This window comes from Cyprinodon variegatus, unplaced genomic scaffold (genome assembly GCF_000732505.1).
Source record: "Cyprinodon variegatus isolate N-32 unplaced genomic scaffold, C_variegatus-1.0 Scaffold86, whole genome shotgun sequence".
NCBI lineage: Eukaryota > Metazoa > Chordata > Actinopteri > Cyprinodontiformes > Cyprinodontidae > Cyprinodon > Cyprinodon variegatus.
In genome coordinates, this window is record NW_015150539.1 from 1285848 (window position 1) to 1311051 (window position 25204).

At 38.1% G+C, this 25204-nt stretch overlaps 1 protein-coding gene across 7 annotated transcripts in view; it reads left to right on the top strand.

Moving 5' to 3' along the window:
• The window catches only part of nav2 (neuron navigator 2), a 101594-nt gene extending 79352 nt beyond the window's left edge, over positions 1 to 22242 (top strand). For 4 of the 7 annotated variants that reach the window (XM_015373376.1, XM_015373378.1, XM_015373382.1 and 1 more), the window contains 26 exons: positions 557 to 776; positions 1792 to 2081; positions 3995 to 4060; positions 4621 to 4665; positions 5809 to 5966; positions 6191 to 6373; positions 9964 to 10016; positions 11362 to 11385; positions 11687 to 11761; positions 13872 to 13955; positions 14048 to 14171; positions 14352 to 14518; positions 15623 to 15631; positions 17066 to 17238; positions 17330 to 17483; positions 17608 to 17794; positions 18125 to 18225; positions 18308 to 18403; positions 18539 to 18713; positions 18866 to 19101; positions 19309 to 19460; positions 19563 to 19634; positions 19722 to 19918; positions 20000 to 20118; positions 20919 to 21119; positions 21473 to 22242. In XM_015373376.1, the coding sequence (XP_015228862.1) occupies positions 557 to 776; positions 1792 to 2081; positions 3995 to 4060; positions 4621 to 4665; positions 5809 to 5966; positions 6191 to 6373; positions 9964 to 10016; positions 11362 to 11385; positions 11687 to 11761; positions 13872 to 13955; positions 14048 to 14171; positions 14352 to 14518; positions 15623 to 15631; positions 17066 to 17238; positions 17330 to 17483; positions 17608 to 17794; positions 18125 to 18225; positions 18308 to 18403; positions 18539 to 18713; positions 18866 to 19101; positions 19309 to 19460; positions 19563 to 19634; positions 19722 to 19918; positions 20000 to 20118; positions 20919 to 21119; positions 21473 to 21598 (3487 nt within the window). In that variant the 3' untranslated portion in view covers positions 21599 to 22242. The remainder of the gene's footprint in view (positions 1 to 556; positions 777 to 1791; positions 2082 to 3994; positions 4061 to 4620; positions 4666 to 5808; positions 5967 to 6190; positions 6374 to 9963; positions 10017 to 11361; positions 11386 to 11686; positions 11762 to 13871; positions 13956 to 14047; positions 14172 to 14351; positions 14519 to 15622; positions 15632 to 17065; positions 17239 to 17329; positions 17484 to 17607; positions 17795 to 18124; positions 18226 to 18307; positions 18404 to 18538; positions 18714 to 18865; positions 19102 to 19308; positions 19461 to 19562; positions 19635 to 19721; positions 19919 to 19999; positions 20119 to 20918; positions 21120 to 21472) is intronic. The other 3 variants (XM_015373377.1, XM_015373379.1, XM_015373380.1) reach the window with 2 other exon arrangements.
• The last annotated feature ends 2962 nt before the right edge of the window (positions 22243 to 25204 follow it).

The following is a 25204-nucleotide window of genomic DNA, read 5'->3' on the forward strand; positions in this document are numbered from 1 at the left end:
TTAGATAAAATTAGAAACTCAAAGCACCTTTTCCCTCTCCTGGCATTGCTCCCTCATGGCCCTTCTCAAGACTGCTAAGCAGGATGAAGAAAGCCTTGAAACGTATCCAGTTAAAGCACAGAACACAGACATTGTAGCTTATTAATGGTAGATCACACTGTCACATCTAGCATCTGAACTGCTTAACGATACTTTTAGGTTTAAAAGTAGACAGATGTATAATTTAAGGATTGTTTGGTTCACTATCAATATGTAGTTTTACTTATAATGGGTTTAAATACAGTTTTTAAAGTATAAATTGTAAATACTGTGATTAAATGCCCTGTTTATCATAAAATTGTAATATTGTTAATAATAGGTTTACTACGTCTTCTAAATACTCCCATTTGTTTTTGACTGCTTTATTTAAGAAAAGTTGAGTTTTTCTTTTATTTGCTTTGTTTTTTACTGAGAACAAACCTTTTTAAGTGTTTCTACGTTCTAACCTTAGTTTTCTCACAATCCTTTAACAACACTTACCTTCTTGTTTTCTTTTATATCTATTTTATATCTTTAGGTTATTTGGTGGTAAGGCCAGTAAACAAGCCCCAGTCACCACTGCTGAAAACCTGAAGAATTCCACCGTCATCTCCAATCCCCATGCCACCATGAACCATGTTCCTACAGTGCTAGAGTCCCCTGATGGAGTGCTGGGAGGTGGGGACAGTGAGTCAGGTAGCCCCCTGTGCGGAGGCAGAGCTCTGGGTTCAGGAACAGGGACTCTGGGCAGCGAGCAGGTGAGCCACTCTTATGGTCAACCAGAGCAAATCCTTTAAAATTAATGAATTCCCACTTTAAGATATCTTTGTAAATTGTTCATTGATTGAAAATATTGAATAAATAATTTGTGTTTTTCTTGGGTAGAATGTTACGTCATGCTTGCTGATGGCAGATATCTTTATCTTTATTAATTCTTAATTTAATTACTATTGTATCAATTTCAGTCTTATGTTAATATCCATAGTCAAAACTTCTTGGAACCTTTAATACCTCAGCCATTTCATTCAAAGACAGCTGCCCACCTACAGTAGTCAGAGGTCTAAAAGTTTAGACGTTATTGTTTCCTTTGTTCGTACAAGAATAAACTCTAACAGTGTTAAATGTGGGAGTGTGTTTAAAGAGCTACTTAGAGGAATTTGTCAGGGATGCCAGGATTATTCTGTTCACACCTTTCTAATACCACAAACACGTTGACTTCTTTACACAACTCAGGTTCAGGTAGAGCACGGATGAGCCAAGAAGACTCCCCTTTGACAAACAGGAGATTCTTAATGGTTTCAGAAACTTATATGTTTGAGCATGCTCAAACTGTCTCTCCATTCACTCTCACATGATTCATAAGTTTGATCTTTCTAGTTATGAGTCATATGATGACACATGGGGTGATGTTTGTCTAAAGAGTAGGCCTGTTTTAACAAACAATTGACAGTTCAAAAGTTTATTCAATTATTTAAGCCTCAGTTTACATTGACTGGAACTGTGGACGCTCCATATGACAATACTGCCACTGAAATTTGGACTAAAAAATAAACATTTATGCTTAAGAACGTAGCAATAGTTTTTTTTAAAGAAAATGAAAACAAGACTAAGGAGCAAAGAGGTTATTCTGGGACTTAAACCATATATTGCAAATACAGCCACTGGCTGGCATAATAATTGAAGGCCTTCTTTCATATTAGCATCCCAGGTCATTTTTGTACCAGAGAGAGCTTCTATAAAAATGGTAAACCTCATCTTGAATTTATTTTCCAGGCCTCCAGCCCAGGATCAATTTATTCCTCCACTGGTCCCTCAAACAGCTTGACATGGGGAACCACCTTCAGTGGCTCCTCTGTCCCGAGCAGGGAGGGCACTCTGGGTGGACATGGTTGCGCAGGCAGTGTGGGCTTTCCCTCCGTCAGCAGCATGCACACCAGCAGTGAGTCCATTGACATGAGTCTTAGCAGTGCCGGAGGAGGTGGCGGAGGACAGGGGACCCACAGGGAGGACACACTGTCTGCTCTGGGTCGGACCGGGAGCGTCAAGACCGGCATGTCAGAGAGGTGAGGGCGTAAATATAGAGTTATAGAAGACTAATAATCAGGAAATGGATTTCTTCTCTAATCTTCTATCTGGAATGTTTTCTTGAAGTTTCACAGAAAAATTTTTATTAAATAATTTTCTAAGTTATATTATGTCTCGGTTTGACACATATTAGTTTGTAACTGTGTTTGTTTTACTATGCCTTAGAAGCACACCCGAATATGATTCAGTTGATGTTTAGTTACAAAGAGAAAATAATGTGCTGCATAGCTCGAATGTGACAAAATATCAGCAGGTTGATATTATTTTATCCACACTATCTCTAGCTAAACAATTTACGGTAATAAGAATTAACTGCAATATTTTCTTCTGCAAAACACAAGGAAGATCTCATATGGGCATATCGGTACAGTCATATGTTGGTGACAGATTGTTCGGTTTAATTACAGTGGTAAATGTTTTCAACCTGTACAGCAAACTCCATTGTACTTTTCATTTGGAAATGAAGAAACAGGCTCTGTTTCAGAGGTAACATTTTTTACTGCACATTAAAGTTAAATAGAGCTGACATCATTGAGAGAAACTTTAATATTATAGATATAAATCAGTAGATATATCGATCAGACTTATAGTACCCATGTATTATGTGAACTTCTGTTCTTAATGTTTTAAAAAACACAAAATTATTAACATCCCTTGAAACTGTATTCTTTTTAGGTGGCATTTTTTGCGACTAAAAGTTAGAAATATCAACCAAAAAGAATCAGAAGTGTTTGAGCACATATATTTGTATTCAGGCATATGGACTCAGGGAACCCAAAATAAGCAACCTATGCAACCTAGTGTTTCTAGAAATGATCTAGTTAATTAATCGTAGCCCAATATAAGTTAATTTGATGATGGCAAAAATATAAACATATCAATACATGGCTTTCCATCTACAATAATATTTAGGTCAAGGAGAACATTAGTCATGAATTATGGGAATGATCAATCGTAGTTTTTTGCCACAAGCAATGAAAGGATCCTTTAACACGCGAAAATAGATGCTCCAGTCAGGTGGGAGCAGAATTGAACCCTATGGCGAAATAGTGTGCAGCAATACTTTATGCTGCACCTCAGCATAACTATTCCCCTGGTAAGACTTGGTGCTTGCAGTCTAAGGATTTTGATTGTTGTTGTTTTTATATTGTTTTCCTATTGATGGATTGACTTAAATAAAGAACAATCCTGGAAAAAAATACTGATAAAGCAACCAAAGACTTGGGACGGGGGTGTATGCTTTACAAAATGCAAACAAAACTTTTGGATTATTATTTCTTTAAAAAAAAAAACTCTCCTCATGTCACAGCTGTGTGAATATTTTCTCTAACATCTTAATGAAATACTTTAAAGTTATGGCTGTTTCTTAATAAAATATAAAAATTCAAGTGTCATGAATACTTTTGTGGTTAAAGCTCTTGGTATTCATGAGATACATTCTTATATGTTAATGATTGGCAAATGAAAAGAAGACATGAAATATGCATGTTGTGTAGCTTTAGAAATTCCTGAACAACTCTAAAGATTTCCTACTTAAAATTCCTAAAATGAGGATGATTTCAATAAAGCAGCTATGATGGTAAAGTCTCCTCATGTTTGCCTTTCAGTGTTCAGCCAAAGTAGAAATGTTAAATCTTTTGTCTTCCTTGGTTTCTTTTTTAATACAGTAGCCGATGCCTTTCTGACAGTTTGTGTAATCTGATGAGAATGTCTCAAAGGAAACATTATATCAACTGGACTTAAAGCTGTGGTATCACTGTCGTCCCTCTCAGAAGAGTCCTTGCTATTGAGTTATGTTCTGAGACATTCCTCATCTACCTCACTCTCTAAAACTTTGCTGTTTTTTTGTGTCTGTTGTGCGTTTTATTTTTTCTTTCCTGTCTTTCATCAGTCCCCTCTCCTCGCCCTCCGCTAGCCCTATATTCAGCAGAAACACGCTACCTCGGAGGCAGGACAGGTAAATCTACCTGTGTGAAGTGTTAGGCTCTTTGCTGAGGTGGGTGGTCCCATTAAACCACCACCTGCTGCCACACAGGGAGCCCCCATCTTCTAGGTTTAGAGTCTGTAATCTAGTCTCCTTGTTTGTCCTTGCAGCTTTGTGGCCCTGTGTGGTAGTCTGTGGTTATTTTTAAGACTTCTTCAGATGAGTAAAAATTATAAGTTATATAGATTGTTGTTTCTTAACTTATCAAACACTGCCCCCTGGCGGTTAAGGGAAGTGTTACATCAGTGTTGCATTTATGTTGTCACAATATTTAGGATCTAGAGGCCAGTATGCTTATTTGTTTTTATTACAAGCATTACTTACTTTTAAGTGTTTCCCTTGTTATTTATGTAAAAAGAAAGAACCCAAAGTTCTTTGAAAAGATGATCATTTTTGCAAGAAAACAGAAACAGACTTTCCAGATTGGACATTGAATACAGAATAGAAACTATTGTTAAAAATAATAATTTAGCAAGTTTTTTTGCCTCTTTCAGCCATTTGTGTTCCTCTTCTGAAGTGTTTCTCTCCCACAGAGGGCCACATTGTGGTAGAAACACTCTGCCTAAGAAGGGATTCAGGTACCGCATTTGTTTGCGTTGGACGCGTTTCACTCTTTCACTCTGGTTTACCAGAATTTGCTTTGTTTTCCTCGTTTGCCTTTTTTCCTTCCCCCACAGTCTTCACATCATCTCGTTAAGGCTTCTGCTCACGCTTTAAAATGCAAGATTTTGTTTGGCACTTGGCACATGTGCTGTTGTGTTGAGTGTTTTCCCGCTGTGCAGATCTATAAGTGTTTTGTGCAGGAACAGGCATGACCTTTTTGTATTGGGGTCAGTTTTTTTTTTTTTTTGTCTGTTCTGCTTTTTCCATTGCCTAAATCTAAATGCAGTCCTAGTTCACGCTGTTGTAATATTTTGGTGCAGCATCAGTTTCATCTTCATGTCAGATCCTGGTGATTTAATTTTGTTTCTTGAGCAAAAAAAAATTCAACAAAGTTCAGCTCAATTAAGCTACATTCTTACTGCAGCCTGAAGTGATCCTAATCAGATGTTTTTGCCCATATGCGACCTGTATCTTATCTTTTCATGACAATCTGAACAAAACATATCTGATTTTTCCAAATGCGACCCAGACCACTTGGTTATTTGGTCCTGAATCAAATACAGATCTGATCATTTCAAATGCGACCTGTGTATGAACGGCCATGACGCATTCATCCAACCTGGATGTAATTAATACTCAACAGAGGTCACTATTCTGCAGCATGCTAAGCAGAAGCAGGAAGAAAAACAACAACCATGGCAGAGGATAATACAGAGAGCAGTCTTTCTTTTCGACCCTCTTTAATAGATTGCATTGTTAATGTACTAATGTATAGGAAAAGAAATAAAAGATTGTGAGATGCGTTCCAGCACTATCATTCGTAAACACAGAACACGCTTGCTTGTGACGTCATTGTGTCCCCTGCTGTGCATGTGTGACACTCAAGTTATATGATTGCAGCTCACACAGAAAATCACATGCAGTTTGTAAATATTTTGAATTGTAAACAACCATTCAAAATAATCGGATTTAACAAAAAAAAATATATAGAATTGAGCATTAAGGTCTGCAGTGTGAAAGTAGCCATATTGTATAAAAACATGGTCCCATATCATTGCAAGTGTTCTCCTCTGTTGTGTCTTGGGTTCCATGTAACCTATTTTCTTGATTCTCTGCAGGTACGGTCCGTCACAGCAGCTGCGAGGTCATGAGGATCGTGATTGGCTGCGCTCCCATTCCACCAGCGGGCTTCAGGACTCTGCCAGCAATTCCCCCTTCTCCCCCGGCTCCAGCCTAACCTCTCCCTCTGGTACTCGCTTCAACTTTGGACAGCTGGGTAGGATACTAAAGGACAACTTTACAAATACAGCTGAGGCTTATCTGTGAGGCTAGAGACTGTTTATGAGACAAGAAATGCCAAACCCTCAGATATTTATTTGTAAAAAGTCAGCTTTTCTTTCAAATTTTTTAAACATTCAAATGATTACAGAAATCCTCTGAAATTTGTTGTCAAAATAGACTATTGATCCAAGCTTTGTGTTTTTTTATGCCTTTTTACAGCAACCAGTCCAACCTCTGCAGGTCAGATCAACCTCGCCAGTCTGCGCAACAACAGCCTGACAAATCAGGATACTCCTTTTGATCCCTGCAGCGACAATCGGCTGAGAAACTCCTGCATGTCGCTGGATGAGAAAACCCGCACAATGAGCCGATCGGGATCATTCAGGGATGGCTTTGAAGAAGGTAAGACGTCTGGTAATGTTTCTGTTTCACATTAAGGATTCAATCAGGTGTAATCATGATTAAACTAGTTCTCCAGCCTCCATTAAGCTTTCATTTCCAATTATTAAGTCCTGATGCCAGAACAAATATCTGTTCATTTCCATAAAGAGCACTAGCCCTAATTGCAATAGTTCCTATTGGAAAAAACAAAACAGAAAAACAATATTAATTCCCTTAGAAACCCTTAATGTTGTGATGTTTGGAATAGATACATTGCATACAGCATATGCCATCGTCATGCTGTTTTGTTTTACTTGTATTTGGTTCCCATATTACAAGATTTAAGACATTTATGCTAAAAGGACAGGTTCATATAACTGAATTAAATATGAACATTAGTCTTATTTGTCTGTCTTTCTTAAAAAGCTTGTTTTCAGGTTTATTTTTTAAAGTAAACATAAATGGCAGCTAGATGATTATGTTTCTATTATCATGTATCCAACAGTTTATTTTATTTTGTATTAGAGCTGAGCAGCTGTCTGTTAGCTATTGTAAAGTTTGTCTTCAAAGCTGAACATCTAAGGCAAACACCAGGTGAAAAACCCAGATGAAGCCATGTTATTACACCTAATGCATGCGTAACATATCTGCCTCAGCCCCCAGCCAGCCCCTGCACCACTTATTCTTCTCCCCTTTCAGCAGCAGGGATAATTACAGGGATCGCTGTGAGAGGTGTGAGTGAGACGTGGTGACATTTAGGAAAAACCACCAAACAAAACTTTCTCCCTCCTACTTTCTCTCCGTCTTTGTCTGCATTGCACTGTCGTTTCTGCTATATCTGCATGGCCTTGCTTCTCAAGTGTAAAGTTACCTTTCAACCAGAATGTGACTGACAGCACAAAAGTCACCTCATCCATCCAACACTTTGTCAGACCATGCTTAAGGAAAGCAACAACTCTGTACTCTGTCATCTCATTTACACCACAGTAAATCCACCCTGCTTATATTCATCTGCAAGTCTTTTTATCTGCACAATCTGATCATGTTGAAGGAGAATTGATAAGATTATAAACCATTTTCTACATGACAGTCTAAGTACAGTTCTTGAAATAAAATACAATATATATGATAACTAGCTGTAAAGGAAAAGACAAAAAAATATATAATTTTACCAAGATTCTGTCAATTTCAACCCAGACATGGACATAAAGACAGTTTTCTCAGGATCCCTCCTATTCTTCTCCACTTCCTCCGCCTCTTGTTGCAGACTCGGGGCATTCCCGAAACATGGAAAAGATATAATCTTTCCAGTGAGTCTTGGGTCTACCCTGAGGCTTGCTCCCAGTGGGATGCATAGAAAGCACCTCTCTAGAGAGTTGTCTCCAAGTCTTCCTCTGCTGGTCCCCGAACTAACTGAGCCATTTCCTTCCAATTTAAACAACCGCCTCCTGAAGGACTGCGCTCTTTAAATAATCAGATGTGCCTCAGCTGGGCCTCACCTCTCACCCACTGGCTGTTGGGATAGGTTCCATTATGAATGAATGGATGGATTAAAATGTATTTGGATGAAATAACAGGAGATGATGAAACATGACGGCAGTTTTCCAGCTACCTAAGAGCTGTTTTAAAAGCTCCTGTTTTAGTTGCAAGTTTTCAACAATGGTTTAAAAATATAACAGCTTAGGGATTTGTTTTTACTCATCTTTAGGTTGGAACTTTTGAAAAATCTTAAAAATACTGAGGGGAAAAAACTGTGCATATATGTTGTTTTAAACTTTACAACTCAAGAACTGAAGAATGTACCAACAAAGCCAAAGCAAGAGTAAGGTGTCCCTCATGTTGAGACTAAATAAAATCCGTAAACTATACGTAAAAAAAAGAAGGGGTGGAATTTTATTTTACATTTTTTTTGAAGCATGCATAGCCCTATTAATATAGTCTATTAACCTAAAGCAATATGCATGGTATGTTTGTTACATGTCAGGTACGCCGGTCATTGACCTTGACCAAGGCACCTTACAGTAGAACTGCAGTCAGTCCCTGGACTGGCATGGCTATCTCTGCCCCTACATAGTTAGGGACAAATGTCCCACTGGGTTTAGCTTCATAGTCATGGTAGGACACTTCTTTGATGTTATTTATTTTGCTCAGGCTACTCGTAATCCCACAGCCTGCCAAATGTTGAAAGGGCAATATTATTGCCATTAACTGTTAATATGTAGTTGAAATTTTAAACATTCAGTAATAAAATATCACAGGGGATTGTATGGGGGGGGTGGGGGGGGGTTAAGAAGGGAGATGATTTTTAAGATTTTTTTTAATAAAGGGTATTCCATCCCACCTCCAAGCCTGCTCCCCCACCCCCACCCCCCAACTTGAGTTTTGAATAAAATCATCAAATCAATTTAAAGAGCCTGTACATACAAGCTAGTGACGTTTCTCTGACGCACAGAGAGGTCAACCCAATGAGACAAAAACAAGCTTTAGACGCCATCTTCCTAAACTAATGAGGCAGTCATCTTGTTCATTAAAAGTTGCATCAGTTTTAGCCTTTTATCCATCTGTCCCTCCTTTTTCCCTCCTCCGATTTTTGCAGGGTCCCTGTTTTAATCCTGACTGTTATACAACTGTCAGCTGCAAATTTGCAGCAAGTATTTGTTTTTTGTTTTTTTGTATTTGAAATTCAACCAGGAAGCTCTAAAGACGTTTTTATTTCATATTTTTAAAAGACAGTCAGAAACTAATTTAGTCCAAAAGGTCATTAAAACAGGATAACCTTATTGTTTTGTCTCGCAGTGAAAACTAAATGTTCTCCTTTTATGTTGCTGACGAGACACTTTTCTGTCTAGACCAAACAAAGATAAGATCCAGTAGTCTACAAACATCTATCTGCCTCTTTTAACAGAACAAATTATTCTTTGCAGATCAGGCCGACCTCTCGTTGTGGTTTCTGACATCATATCACTGATCCCTTCTAATCTGCTCCCAGACGGGGAACAGTACCGGCCCTGTTTCCAGCGTCTCACATGCGATTAGTCACTGAGTCACTGCGGTAGTGTTCAGGTTGTCATTAGTTGCACCACAGTTTGACTGTAATGTGAAGGAGTTTTATCTTTATAGCCACTGAGCCGCAGTCACTACATTAAGCTTTGAGCTAAATTTGATTCTGGGACCAACCTCCACGCCAGACCACACCCACCAGTGTCCAGACTTTACTTTTGGTCTGTTGTAAAATGAACTATTGAATCAGTCTGAAGGTCGTTCCTGCTGTGGAGCTTTATTTCAATTTATTTCTCTTCCAAGAAACCTATGAGTTAAAATGTTCTCCTAGTTATAGTGTGCATAAAATGAATAAATGCATCTAGAATGTAGATTTAGATTTTCAGAAACCTGTGCAGCAATGTCTAAATACTTTGATTAATTCTAAATCATTTTAGTTACACATTTAGAGATTATATTGAGAGGCTGAAGTTATTTGCTCATGGTGTCTTCCTAGGAGCTAATCAGCAGCTTGAGTTGCTAAAGCCTCGACCAGCAATAAATCACATTGATATACAATCAGAGCCATTTCCTAATCCCAGCTTTTCTTTTGTTTTTCTTTCCCTCTTCAGTTCATGGATCCTCTCTGTCTTTGGTATCCAGCACCTCCTCTATGTACTCTACGGTGAGTTTAACTACCCTCACAGAAATATTTGTTCCCTTTTGCTTCTTTTTCTGGATCAAATTAATTAGGATAAAATTGTCTCTAATGTGTTAAAAGCTAAAAAAAAAAAAAAACACTCAATAATCTGAGCAGCTATTCTTGTGGAATCAACTTTAGTTTACTTAAATATGAAATTTTATCACTCAGCCCCCAGAGTTATGTGACTCATACATCCTGTAAGGATAAAAGTATTGCTGTAGTCACACGGACATACAGGGCTCAGCCCACATGAACACGCTGGGATCTAAGTGCATCCCAGGGAAGCTCCTCCTCCTTCTGGGCTTGTTAACTCACCTGAGCAGGTGTAGCAGAGAAATTCTCAGACATGTTTTAAACCTCTGAGCCCCGAGAGACTCTGGAAATCATAGCAGGCAAGAGATTGGAGAAAAGATGATGGCGACTTTATCCCTGACGGGAACCGTCTCACCTTGGCAGCAAACGGTAGGAGAGTGTGGAAGTTACAGATATCAGATTAAATAGAACATTGCTCAGAATCAGCTTTTAAAAAGAGCTGAATTTGCCTAGTGTCATGGGGTTTCATAGAACCAGGATCTATGTGTTTTGAGCTGCTTCTTAAATCTAAAAACAGATCTTCTTTTGCATTAGAGTGAGAATTCTCTGTGTTTTACTTGTGTCTGTGTGTGAGATTGAGGAGCCCTGTGTGGACAGATGCCTCTTTGTAAACCACATACCACAGCGCAGATCCGCTAAAGCATGCTGCTCAGACACAGTTAGGAAGCTGTTTACAGGATTTGGGGGTGAAGAATGATTTCTTATATCTTTTATTGCACAATTGCCTCTGTAAGCTCGCTGTTTAGAAAGATAAAAAAAAGAAAAATGCTTTAATCACGCCTTAAAATTAACCCCATAACAAAGCAGTAATAATAATAATAATAATCTATAAATATGATAAGGCTGAGTTCATGGGCAGCTACAGTACAGTTTTGTTTACTTGTAAATATGGGTGTTTCACTGTTATGGTGACCAGCATCAGGGTGTGTTGTGTTCGTGCGAGCCAGCATTTGTTTTGCATGCTCTCGCTCCATATTTCTACTTATCACCTGTTTTTTGTGTTTTTTTTTTGGGCCATTGTTCCATATTATGCTTCTGAGGACAATGAGCCAAACACACAGAGAAATGCCTTCAGGAGGATATCTCTGCTTCCCAGAAATATTACACCAGACTATATCCTGTGCAGTTTATAAAGCTCGTCTCCAAGGAGCTAATAAATCAAACAGTAGAGGCCAGTCTGATGGCAGCAGGTTGAAAAGTCTAATGGTTTCCTTTTCTTGCGTTTGTTTTACAGAACGAGGAGAAGTCTCAGTCAGAGGTAAGCATCAGCACACTCAGGACTTTCATCCTCTTTAATTTCTTTATGTGCACTGGTTGGACTTGTTGGAACATGGACATGTTATTGCATTTGTATCCAGTTACACATGTAGCCATAATGTGTCTGACCCTCTAACAAGCCCCAGTCTTATTTCCTGAACACCTGTGCACACCTGTATGTGCTGCTTTATGTTTCTTTAGTATTTTATCTTCTAACCAAGGGTGAATTGCACTTACAAACTCTGTTTGTAATGTTGTCTCTTATGGAGCCTATTTTTTATGCTTTTGTTTTGATCCTGCAGATCCGGAAGCTACGGCGGGAGCTGGATGCCTCCCAGGAAAAGGTTTCCGCCCTCACAACACAGCTGAGTGCAAATGTAAGCAAACAAGAACGTCAACACACGCTTTGGGAAACCTATATAACAGATTATATCACTGGCTATTTACTGTCCTGAACTTGGTGTGCAAAGATTTCCCATTGGTATGAACAACAATAACAAAAGTGACCGCTTTTTGATTAACTATTTTGGTAGGTTTTGAATTTATTAAGTTTATATGAATACATATTTTTTTTCAAATAGCAATATCTAGATTTATTTTCAGAACTGAAATCAGAAATGCAATTTAACTGTTTCAAAGAGTTTGATCCACCTACAGTTCCTCGTGTTTTAACATTTTTCAGTCACAAACCTCTGATTGTTTTTCAACAATTTCTTTGTTGTGAAAATCTGAGTATATTATGTACTTTTATTGACACAATTGTATGTCAGACTGACTGGTTTACTCATTCAGCTTTATAAAATAAGACCAGTCAGACTGGATAGAGATCTTAGAGGATCTTTATTTTTCAGATATAGATTTGGACTTTTTTATTGTAGCAGTGTCTGTATATCTACAGTTAAAGCAAGGTGTGTTAAGGCATCTAAAATCTTTAAAGTAGTTTTCCTAGAGCACTCCTAGAGTTTTTACTTCACTGTTTGTTTTCACCACATATCCTTTGAGCATGTAGGCAACAAAAGTGGTTTTATTCTCTTACCAGAGCACCTTCCTTCTGAATGTATCTCTATTCCATCGAAAGCTCCTCCACAAGAAGCTTCTTATTAAGCTTTCCAATCTTTCTAAGAAGGCCTAAGTTGAGGAGGGCGACATGAACTCTAGACTTTTGCTACTCTTCCAATTACTATGAGCCTTTTGGCTGCTCTCTTATTAATGTTCCCTTTGTTTGCCTTTGCACTTGTTCTGCACTCTTTCCATCTTCAGAGGACGGATTGAGCTTAGCTCTCTGAGAAATTTAAACCTGAACGTATCTATTTCTGCTATATTTCTCTCCCTGATCTGTCTGCCCACTAATGTTCTCTTTAAGACCTTCCTGGTAGAGCTTGAATTCTCCTTTAGTGACTTATTCTGATCTTTATTCTACAGATCCACTATTTTGTGATTACTTTTTTCAATAAGGTATAATTTTCTTATCTTTAAAATTGTTAAAAGTACCAGAACGTTTGTCAGTCACACATTGAAAGGTATTCAAAACACAAATATTTACTAATCCCTATTACAAAGATGCCAAAGTGATCTTTACTCTCAAAGGGTATAATTTTACTACTGGCAGAACCATCAGAGAATCTCCTAAAGTATCTCTAGACACGAACATTTCTGCCTCCCCCCTGTCTGTGTTGCACAAGTCCTGCCACGCTCTGCTGATTTTAAAAGATATAGAGGAAAGCAAAAGGTGTTGGATAACAGCATGTACTCAAGTGCCGGCACACTGCTACCTGATTTAAAGATCAGATTGTAGAGCCAGTGACGCCTGCATACAAGGCGGAGCACGGGGGGGGGGGATTCAGGTCAGAAGACTTTGTTAGAATAATTAATGGTGTGTCACAAACTGATGAGGGATTATCTGAGCACACCTTATGCCTCTGAGGCAGAAAATGAAAGATATCGTGGTAGGATATGTTTTAGAGCTGGTGGTTCTTCACTCTGCATGGTTAAACCAACAAACTCTTTCTCTAAATTAATCCTCAATCATTTGGTGTCATGCAGGGTTAACATTATTACATACAAAATCCTCTAGAGCCTTTTGTTCTGACACAAAGACAGTGGCTTTAAATAAATCTCAGTTCCAGGCTCAATAGTTTAGACTCACTGTTCTGTAATGTAATAACCAGCAGCTAGTAATTTATCTAAAGATGTTATTTTTATGAGATTATTTGGGTTTTGTTTCACTATGGTGACCTCATGCTTGGGTTTAAGCCTTAAGGCTCCAACAGTTATCACAACAGAGTCGATATTTCTCCTCTCACTCAACCGTTCAGTGGATTTTTGGCTTTTCAAGCTGCAGATTGAGACTGTTTTTGATTCCTAGTTGGTATATTATCAGGGGCAATTGTCAATATATAACCCAGGGTCCTTCTACAAACAAAAGGGTGATCTTAATCATTAGCTTTCTGACTTTTGTGAGAAAAAACATTTTTTTTCCCCCCACAGGCTCACCTGGTGGCAGCGTTTGAACAGAGTCTGGGCAACATGACCATCAGACTGAAGAGTCTAACTCTGACTGCAGAACAGAAGGTAAAAACAGCTCCTGTTGTTCTAATACCACACATTCAGATAATGCCTCTACTTGTCTAATTGAATGTCTTTCCAACATGTTATCTGTAAAGGACTCTGAGCTGAATGAGCTGAGGAAAACTATTGAGCTTCTTAAGAAGCAGAATGCTGTCGCTCAGGCTGCAATTAATGGAGTCATCAACACACCTGAACTTGTACCTAAAGGAGAACGGACAGGTAAGAAACTCCACACTCAATGTCTAGATTGGGGTATTTTAATTAGGGTTTGTCCCAAAATGTGTTTTACTGTAGTACTGCAGACATAACCCCGTCATCCACTGACCCGATATTTTAGAAACAGAGACAAACTGAGCTAACAGAGCCTGTTTAAATGACATGTCACGAACGTGTTCTCAGCTGCCAATAACGGCACTCAGCAGCAGCAGCAGCAGCCGGATCTGCGCATAAGACGGCAGCACTCCTCTGACAGCGTCAGCAGCGTCGCCAGCGCCACCAGCCACTCCAGTGTGGGCTCCAACATGGATGCAGATGCAAAGAACAAGAAGAAGAACAAAAAAAACTGGGTAAGAGTCTGAGAAATCATAGATGGAGCTCAATAGAACAGATTATTGAAATATTTCTTCATTTTAGTCATTTCCAAAAATGAAACTGGTATATGTATTCATTAATTATTTGTTTCAGGAATTATTTCTGTTGACTTTGATGAGAATATATAAAAATTATGAAAATCCAACAAAAATTCACAGAAACCAACCAATTCTATGTAATGAGTCTATTTGAGCGAAAAGCCAAACAAATCACCTTTTTCAGTCATTTTCTGAGATGTACCTGTAAATATTTGAAATGTAAAGCCAGGTGAAGTCACTCTCTGCTGACTTATTAACAAGATCAGTCAGGATGTTTTACCTGACTGAGCTGACTGACTGATTTACCTTTATATTTGTTTCTCCAACTTCACGCATGTTTCCGGGTTTTTCCTTCTTCAGCCTTCTTTTTCTGGGGATAAGGTGAATACACCAGACTTTGCTCCACACAGTGCTGTGAAGTAAAAGGTTTGATTTGGTGTTTTTACAGTCCAAAAACGGGATTTCAATTTCTTTGTAAATAAAGTAAATCACCAAATCAATGCTTAATAGATGGTTTCCAGTCATCATAGCTCTTCTTTTATAAGCAAAGATTTGAAAAACAGTTTCTTATTCACTTAATGCCTAAATCTAAGCTTTGTTTTTCTAAAACCAAAGCCGCTGCTGTGCACCGGTGGAAAAGTCCAGGATGATGATGTATGCAACTTGTTTTTTTTTTTATAGAAACCTGTTATCACCTTGTGTTTGCTCATTTATCATCCTTTTGTCAGTAATTCCTCCTTTAGGTCATAGTGATAAAACCTAACATCCCTTTCCGCCCCTGTATGTGGGTGTCTGTGTTTTTGTGGCGAAGACCCCACACCTGGCTGCAGGTGTTACTTATAGGTGTGCAATATGGAGTACATAGGGGCTCCATTTAGAGGGGAGCCTCTACTGAAAGGCTTCATGTTTCATGATCATTAGAGGCTTTGTAGTTCCTCTGGATGAATTTTGTCCCCCCCCCATAAAACATTAACATAGAAAACTATTTGAACATGTGCTGTTTTGTCTCCCTGTCTTCCTCTGCCTCGCTTCATGTGGCAGGTCTATGAGGTAAGGGTGGTATGCTGTGAAAGAAACCAGAGTCTAACCCCTGCACCTCCTTTAGGTTACTAACCACAATCCTTTTTTTTTTTCCCTCGCTGTCTTTTAGCTCCGATCGATCTGTCCTTCCTCTCCAACACTGCTCCCTTTGAAACAGTTCTTATGACACTTAAAGCAGCTCCTTTTAGACAACAGTGGCTGTATCCATGGCACAAGTACACATATTTGCCTTGAATAAGTTGTACACTCCTTTATTGGTTCTTCTGGTAAAGATGTGCAATAAGCCTTAAAAAAAAGAACTATGTTGCAGAACTATGTTCTTACACTGAAAAATGAAGAAAAAGAGGCAAACATCACATAAAGCCCAAACGTTTGACACCTCTCTAGAGAATGGATTCTAAAATCGCCTAATTTCCAACACTTAATCTTCTCACTTGACATGTTCAAAGTTTAAGAATGCAAAGAGAGAAATCTGTAAACCTTCCTGTTTATAGAATCTTTTTTTCCGCTTTACCTTCAGATCTTTTTAGAGCCAAGGTATGAAAACTGCATGTGGTCATTAACTTGCAAAAAATCCATTGAAAAAAAGATCCTAATTTTCCTTTATAATTTCATTGTTTTTCAAAAAGTTAATATGTCCATGCGAGAGAAAATGGACTCAGAGCAACATGGTTCCTTTGCTGTACTTTTTAATGTATCAATCACTTTCAAATCAGATGTTTATAGAGTATTTAATCAGATTAGGCTTATATTAAAATTAATAGCAACTAACCAAAGTTTTATTACATTTCAAGCAGTTTTTATAATTTTTTTTTTTACAAATTCCACCCTTTATTTTATTATTATTATGTTTTTGCAATGAGAAGAAATAAGAGATTTGTCTAATTCGTCGTATGGAGAAATGATAATCCCGAAATCCCACACTTTGCTACAGTTCTTCAACCAGAACCTTTAAATAGGTCAACTTTATTCCACAACCTAGAAAAGTCATGAAAGACTACTTAAAAATTCCCAGAGAATGAAGCTAAGAATAAGTAACAATAGTGATTTTCAAGGTTACCAGCACTTTAGCCAGTATGTTTATTTAAAAGGTTTTTTTTACACATCATTACTAGGATTTCCACTGAACATAAGTGGCATTGTGTGCTGCTTTAAAATGGACTTGTATTCCTTTTCTCCTGCCAACAGAAAACCGTTGCTAAAGATGCTTCATGATTACTCAAACTGCTTTATAAGCAGCTCTTGTACCAAAATTGCCTTTATTGCAAAGCACATGCTGCTCAGTCAGTCATAAGACAATCTACCTATATATCCTTTTTTCCTGAGGCCCTCTGTTTAATTTTGTCCAGCCGTTTTCCACTACCTTTTCCGGCACATCCTCCTTCCCCTCTGTGCAGACTTGTCAACCTTCCCTTCTTACCTTCTATGTTTGTGTCTTTGCAGCTGCGAAGCTCCTTTAAACAAGCATTCACCAAGAAGAAATCTCCCAAATCCGCCTCGTCTCATTCTGATATTGAGGAGATGATGGACTCATCCTTGCCATCCTCCCCCAAACTGCCTCACAACGGGACTTCAGGCCCCAGCCACATCCTCAGGAACACCCACTCCAACACACTGTGCGTTTTGTGCCTAATTGATGTGCATACAGTATGCAGCCCCTATTAAGGTCCAGCCTCTGAATGATCGTCCTTGCTTTTAATTCTCCAGATTGTCAGAGTGTTTGGACAGCGAGGCAGAGACGGTGATGCAGCTGCGGAGTGAACTCAGGGAAAAGGAGATGAAGCTGACAGATATCCGCCTGGAGGCTCTTAGTTCTGCACATCAGCTGGACCAGCTTCGGGAGGCCATGAACCGTATGCAGGTCTGCACGTTCAAGCCAACAGAAGACACTAGTTCTCAGAGCAGAGATAGACAAATTATCATAATTTTATCTCTCTAGTTTTCTCACTGGCTTCACCGCTTACTGATTTGTTTGTTGTCGGCAGTTGGAGATTGAAAAGCTGAAGGCGGAAAACGATCGTCTGAAGCTAGAGAGTCAGGGGAGCAGAACAGGATCCCAGGTGTCCATCTCATCCTCCCCTCCCCCTCACACACAAAGTCAGACCCCAGGACCCGGTCCAGGACTATCACAGCACAGCCTTAACCTTACCACCAGCGAGTCTACCAGCCTGGGTAAGACACACACTGCAGATTCCTTAAATTAACTTTATTTACCCTTGATTTGATTAAGTAAATACGATGATTTGCCAATGGAATTACTATTTTTACTCTTAAAATAAGAAAATTTGATAATATATACTTGAAAAAAAATTATTTTATATTATACTTAATTATTTTAAGTAAATTGTTCCTTTATCAAAGTGTCTCACTCACCTCCTAAATTCAATTATTTTTTAACGAGAAAAAAATCCTTATTTAGATTTCAATTTTTTGCAGTCAAGTGACTGAAAATAAAGAAATAAAGTATGTAAATAGAACCGGCTGACCTTATTTTCTTCTCAGATATGCTGCTGGATGACACAGGCGGAGATGGTGGGATGAGGAAAGAGGGTCGACATGTAAAGATTGTCGTCAGCCTGGATGAAGAAATCAAGTGGGGGGAGGTGAGACCCGCTTTATGCCGGGAAATAGCTTGAAGAGGATGTGTTTTTTTTACCCAGTGTCTGAATGTCTTGTGTTTTGAAGGAGAGTCAATCTCGCCACTTTCTGATTGGTTGCATTGGTGTGAGCGGCAAAACGAAGTGGGACGTCTTGGATGGGGTGGTCCGGCGCCTCTTTAAGGTAATTCTAAACATATTTAAACACTGATTCCCATCATTTACTTTAAAAACGTGTGATCAAAGTTACAGAGAATTGTGTGCTTCATTCATAATTGTACATTTAAAACCTTATAACTGCTGCTAAAATATTCTGCAGGAGTACATTACGCATGTAGACCCAGTGCACCAGCTTGGTCTAAGCACAGAGAGCGTGCAGGGATACAACATCGGCGAAATCCATCGGCCCAGTAGTTCCAGCTCAGCCACCACGCCCGAGCTGCTGCCCTGTGGCTATCTAGTGGGAGACAACACCATCAACATTCAGCTCAAAGGTATTCGCACTGCTGATGATCGGCTTTGAGAAACAGGAAAATTATCCGTAATACTCATGCAGAGTATTAAATATATTTAAATTTAAATTACTGGTTAAAAAAAATGTATATCTACACATGCCAACCAGTGCTTATGTTGTGTTTGCCTGTAGGTGCAAGCAGTGAAAATGTGGATTCATTCGTGTTTGAGACGTTGATCCCAAAGCCGATGCTGCAGCGCTACGTGTCCCTGCTGAGGGAGCACAGACGGGTCATCCTGTCAGGGCCCAGCGGCACGGGGAAAACGTACCTGGCAAGCCAGCTCGCTCGGTATCTTCTGCTGCTAGAGGGCCGACCTTTGACCCCGGGCGCTGTCGTCACTTTCAATGTGGACCACAAGTCCAGCAAGGTGAATGCAAATACTGTTTTTTTATTTATTGGCTTTTATTTGTTAACCTGGGGGGGATTTCTCATTCTGCTTTATAGTAATGAATTTAATTAAAAGCTTCAATAGAAGATTACAGTCCTTAATGTTTTTAGATAGCTGAGACTGCAGAATATATCCCCATTACCAAAACACGAGGCAGAGAAAAACAAAGACTCTTTACTTTTTAAGGAGCTTCGTCAGTACCTGTCAGGATTGGCACAGCAATGCAGCAGTGTCTCTGGGGAAGAGAGCCCCCTGGTGGTCATTCTGGACAACCTCCACCATGTCAGCTCTTTGGGAGAGATCTTTAACGGCCTCTTCAACTGCAACTACCAGCACTGGTCAGTTCACACACATTTATCTGCAGAATGCTGAACTGCAACACAAAATGAATCTATTTAATAATAAAAATATTACTTTGGTTTATCTTTTGCTGTTTTCAGTCCTTACATTATTGGCACCATGAGCCAAGCCACCTCATCCGCTCCCAACCTGCAGCTTCACCACAATTTCAGGTAAATTTGAACGCCTCTAACGTCCTCCTGCCACTGATCTTGCCAATCTATAATAAACACTGTTGCACCCCTATGTTCTTCTTAAAGGTGGATACTGTGTGCCAACCACACTGAACCAGTGAAAGGATTTCTAGGTCGATACCTGAGGAGGAAACTGATAGAGGTTGAGATCGGCAGCCGAACCCGTAATGCAGAGCTGGTAAAGATCATGGACTGGGTCCCACGGGTTTGGCACCACCTGAATCGCTTCCTGGAGACCCACAGCTCCTCTGACGTCACAATCGGTGATAAGATATTACAATTACGAGAATTTGGTTTAAAAAAAATTTGATTACATTTATAATTGAAAGTTTTACTTCTCTCAGGACCTCGCCTCTTTTTGTCATGCCCCATGGATGTGGAGGGATCCAGGGTTTGGTTTACCGATCTCTGGAATTATTCCATCATCCCCTACATGCTGGAGGCAGTACGTGAAGGACTGCAGGTAATAGAAATACAACAGTGTTGAGAAGTTTACTTAAATTTTTATAGATACTATCTTAAATGATGTCAGTGATGTTCATTGCATACATATTTACATTTATAAATTGGTTCTGTAAAACACTATATAGACTATAAGTTGGTAAATAAAAAACTAAAAAGTGGCTAAAAAAAAGAAATATATCCGTTTAAGTCCAGAAAACCTCCTAGTTAAAATATATACAACTGTTTTATTGCAGCATATTCTTAAACTTTTCTTTGAGAAAAAAATGATAATTGGAAGATCGTTTGTCAGTGCTGAAAAAGTCTCATATTTAGTTTTTGTTTTTTTCTTCTACCTGTTTACTGGTTTTCTCTTCCAAGACAACTTCCTTGAAATGACTATAACTAGTAGATCTATCCAGAGATGGGCAGAGTACACAAAGATTTCACTCAAATAAGAGTACAAAAAGTACTTCATGAAATGGCAACACAATTACCGAGTAACTGTAGGCTTAAAACTTTGAATTTAGTGTCTAAAATTATGTAATCAGAAAACACTTATGTGCAAATTCTTGTATTCCAAACCAAATAAAATAGAGATAAATAACAAGTTTACAAGATAACAAATTTGAGCTGAACAAACACTTTTTCCTAGTAATTTTTTAACATATACGTACAAACTAATGAGTACAAGAGATAATGCATATGTCAGGAAGGGATAAATGATCATTTATGATGAACATTTCTGTAGTCTGAACTAATGAGCAACATCTAGAAAGTGTGTCCCAGACTCTCCTTATAACTATATGCCACTCTGTGTAGCTTTATGGACGCAGGGCTGCATGGGAGGACCCAGCGGCTTGGGTGATCGACACATATCCTTGGTCATCAACTCCACCTCCGGGTGACTGGCCCCCGCTGCTGCAGCTCCGTCCCGAGGACGTGGGCTTTGATGGCTACTCCGCACCAAGAGAAGGTGTTAGGAAAGAACCGCCACAGAGTGACAGTGACGCAGATCCACTGGTGAGCAAAAATCCACAATGTTCGTAAAAGTGCAAACATTTAAAGATCAGAGCAAATTACCTAAAGAAACTATCAATTTCATAAAGAATGCTGGATCTGTTCTGGCAACTTGCTAGAACCGCTGGAGGTTGTATTAATTTTCGAAGGGCTAAGTACTAATGAACTTAATGTCTTCTAGATTTAGTTAATTTTTTTTGCCTAAAAATCCATTAAAATTGGTTGTTTTTATCTGACAAAGTGAAATATATTTAACTGGGTCTGGATGCTTTTGGAAGGCTCACTAGCTGTTGACTTACAGCTTAAAGCAAATAATTGTTAAAACTCTTCCAGCTGACTTTTATTTCTAATGGCAGATGAATATGTTGATGCGCCTGAAGGAAGCGGCCACATCGTCGAGCCCGCAGAGCTACGACAGTGACTCCAACAGCAACAGTCACCAGGACGACATCCTCGACTCATCACTGGAGTCGACTTTATGACATCCGCAAAACACAACAGTTTGAACGTTTAGAATCTGTTCTCGTTGTGAGAACTCTCCAAGTTAAGGTCATGGCACGAAATGCAGCCTCATTCGTTTGGGTGCAGGTAACCCAAGAGTTTGAGAGAGTTAACTGCCTTTTGGTAAAAAAGAGAAGTTTCTCCAGCACTGCCATGATTTCTTTTTCTTCACCGCTGTGGCCCTTGGTTCCTTCGTCAGGAGTCCAAAATCTGCTTCAGCAGAAAGTAGAAGCACACAGCCTGTCCCTGTTGGTGAGGCATTGCTATTATCTTTATCATCATCATCATCGTTCAACTGTTCACTTTAACACCAGCCAGTGCTCCACAATCTCCACCATGCTGCAATGCACCTAACCTGCCTGCAGACGGCGCTTCAAATCAAGTTTTCTTGTTTCTGAACCACAGGTCAGTGCAACCTCTGCAGCTCAAGTAGCCTCAGTACATGATGTTGGAAAAGAAAACAGCCAAAGTGAACATCAGTTCAGCAGGAACCTAATTTAATTTTAAAATGTATTTATTGTGTCACTAAAAGTTTAGAAATAAAAAATATCACAGACAACATTCTCCTGTCAGTATCCAAAGTTTAGATCGTTTTAATCCTGCACATGCAGATAAAAAAAAAATTTATCTAAAAAAAAAAAACCATGTAATCAATGGTATGACATTTGTGTTTTTCAATTCACTCTTTGCATTAATTACTTTGACTGCTCTTTAGAGCTATAAGTACTGCCCACTGAGACCACATTCTGAAACTATCACCTGGCAAAGTACTCAACCTGCTAATTTAAGATTCATTAGGTTTTTTTACTTTTAAGTTTTGAAAAGAAAATTTGAATGTAAAAATAAATGTATCCAGCTGTATTATCCATAAAAGGTACAAAAATTAAGGATCACTGCAATGTACTATTTATTTTGTTCTAGTTGCTGTGTTAAAGATAAAAAAAAAATAGATGTTAAACAGTAATGAAGTTAACAACAAACAAATTATCTAAATCACTAGATAAGAAATCGGCAAAAGAAATTACTTCATTATAATTTATGAATTTTGTAGTGTTGCTTTATGGAAGAATGGAATTGCATTCATGCAGTTTTAAAATATAAATTCAGCATTTATTTTGAATCTAACACTTTATTTTAGTTTTTTAGGTTTTTTTTTACAATTTACAGACATAACTAGATTAGGTGATGTTATATTTTGTTTTTCCGACAACTTCAAGCTTGAGCCATTCGTGTTTTTTTGTTTGGGCTAAAGATGAAGGATCACAGAGAAATGTTCGTACAGCTTTACCTATTGACTAAATAATGATTGGTGAACTGATTAGTTATTTTTTAAATATATTTGATCAGAAATTAATTCGACAAAGAAGAAATATGACTTTTAAGCTTTCACAGCATACAGACATTAAAGTATCAATATATAAACGTTAGAGGATTTCAAAGGATTTTTCTATACTAGCACAGATGTTGCAGTTAAAGAATAAAACTCACCATAATCGATACAAAGGTTACTAGGAAGTTGAGAAATTTGGGTTTCAGTGTGGCTTCTTATCAAAATTGAGTAGAAAATGTTTGAAATATTCTCATCTACATAACATCTAAACAGAAGTACAGGATGATTACTGAATTTCACTTTGGTGATATTTGTCAGTTGAATTTATTTGGCAGAGATGATCACTCATGATTTTTTCTATAACTCTTCACTTCTACCACATTTTTCTCTTTGAGTCCCTTAAGTCCTCTGATCTCTCCTCGCACATTTGGCCCATGCAGGCTTTTGTAGCACAAATCTTTTTGGTGCTGGACTGAGTTCCAACAAACAATGCCTTACACTTAAATACCAGACTACGTGCATTAGCTGATTATTGGTCTAAATGGCTGTAAACCTAACAGGGCTCTGAGTCGAGCTCTCCTCGAGCAGCTGCAGTTATCGAGGAGCGCCGTCAACCTCTCATATCAATCACAGTCACCGTGGGGTTGAATAGATGTGAATGAGAAGCAGTGCTTTTGGATTAGAGATCTATTTTTTGGTTTGTTGCTCTTCTTGCATGTGTGATCTGATGTTAAATATATTAAAATCAATTAGCATTTAGTTTTGGTGCTTGAAATCAGGATCCTTTGGTGACTGATTGAGGCAAGTAAAAGAAGACTTGTTGATTTATACCTCATCTCCCTCTCCTTACTTGTGTTTTTTTTTTTTAAGGGTTTTGTTCCGGTGATGTGAACAAAACTCAGATATAATGAGCTAATTAAATGGGAACTAGTTTTAAAGCTGCTTTGTTTATCAAAAATATAGTTAAAGATTATTAATATAAAAGGTACTTGTGAAAAATTATTCAAAAGAGTTTGGCATGTCTAACTTTAACAACTTCAGTTTTGGTTTTTATTTTACCTCCAAGCCTGCCTTCAGTGAGGTTTAAAACCAGAGAAATAAAATCCACAGCTTTCAATATTTTACCCACCAATCCTATGCAACATTCATTGTATTCTAAAAATGAAAAGTGAACGTATGTTTGTCCCCCAGTTTCAAATGTTTTGCATGCCACCAGCTCTGTGGCAAGTTTTCTTTGTCCTTGTCTGATACATTAGTTTTACCTGCTGCTAATGTTGAAAGCACAAAAAGTTCTGCAAGTCCGTGTAAAGCCTGCTCTGTTAGGTGTGAATGATGTTTAAAGCATTTGACTGGTCCATTTTAATACTCACAAACTCAATGAATGTTTAGATTTCATAGCCATGTAAATTTTTTATATGTAAGATAACTTGTAAATAGCTGTTTATCCTGCCGCGTTTTGATGATTTTTTTTAGCCGATTTGGTATAATACTTGAAAATTGGTATTTTGTGTACAGTCTCTTTGTGTGATTGCAGATTGATGCTGTTTGTCATCACTTGTTTGTCCAAGAATCAGAAAATTGAAACTGATATCACTGTACTAGTCTTAAGTTATTGTGATTCAATAAATTTATTAATTTATAACTGCATTTAGTTAAGTTGTATTTGAACGCTTTTCACTGTATGGTGTTTATTTTAAACAATTAGTTCTTTAGTTTTTGTGTGTGATAAACAAAAGTCATATAACTGGCTTAACAGATTCTAAAGTTGTTGATGGAAGGTAACTTTAACACTGAAGCATGGATATCTTACAAGGTTTTCACTAAGGAAGAGCAAGAATCAGAAAAGCAGAAAATGATTTTCCTAATAAAATGGAAATTGAATCAAAGCCTACAAATAAAACGCTTAAAGAGCTAAATGTAAGATTTTTATAAAAAAAAAAAACAACCTTATCCTGATTGTGAAATTTAGACATGATGCCTCAGAATGAAAAAAATTTACATTTACTGGATTAATACTCTTTATATTTATAATCTTTTTAATAATTATTCTAGTATGGAAACGTATTCTTGTGTATGTGGTGGGTGGGGGCATTGGATAAATATGTCTTTAGATGACTCTAGTGAAAAGTTCACTTTTTTCACCACTTCAGATTTTATCGATCAGTAGATTGAACGCTTTCCATCATCTGTTGCAAAGCGTTCCTAGTGGTATTCCACTTTAGATATTCTCTTGAAATATTCCAGATTAATTTTACTC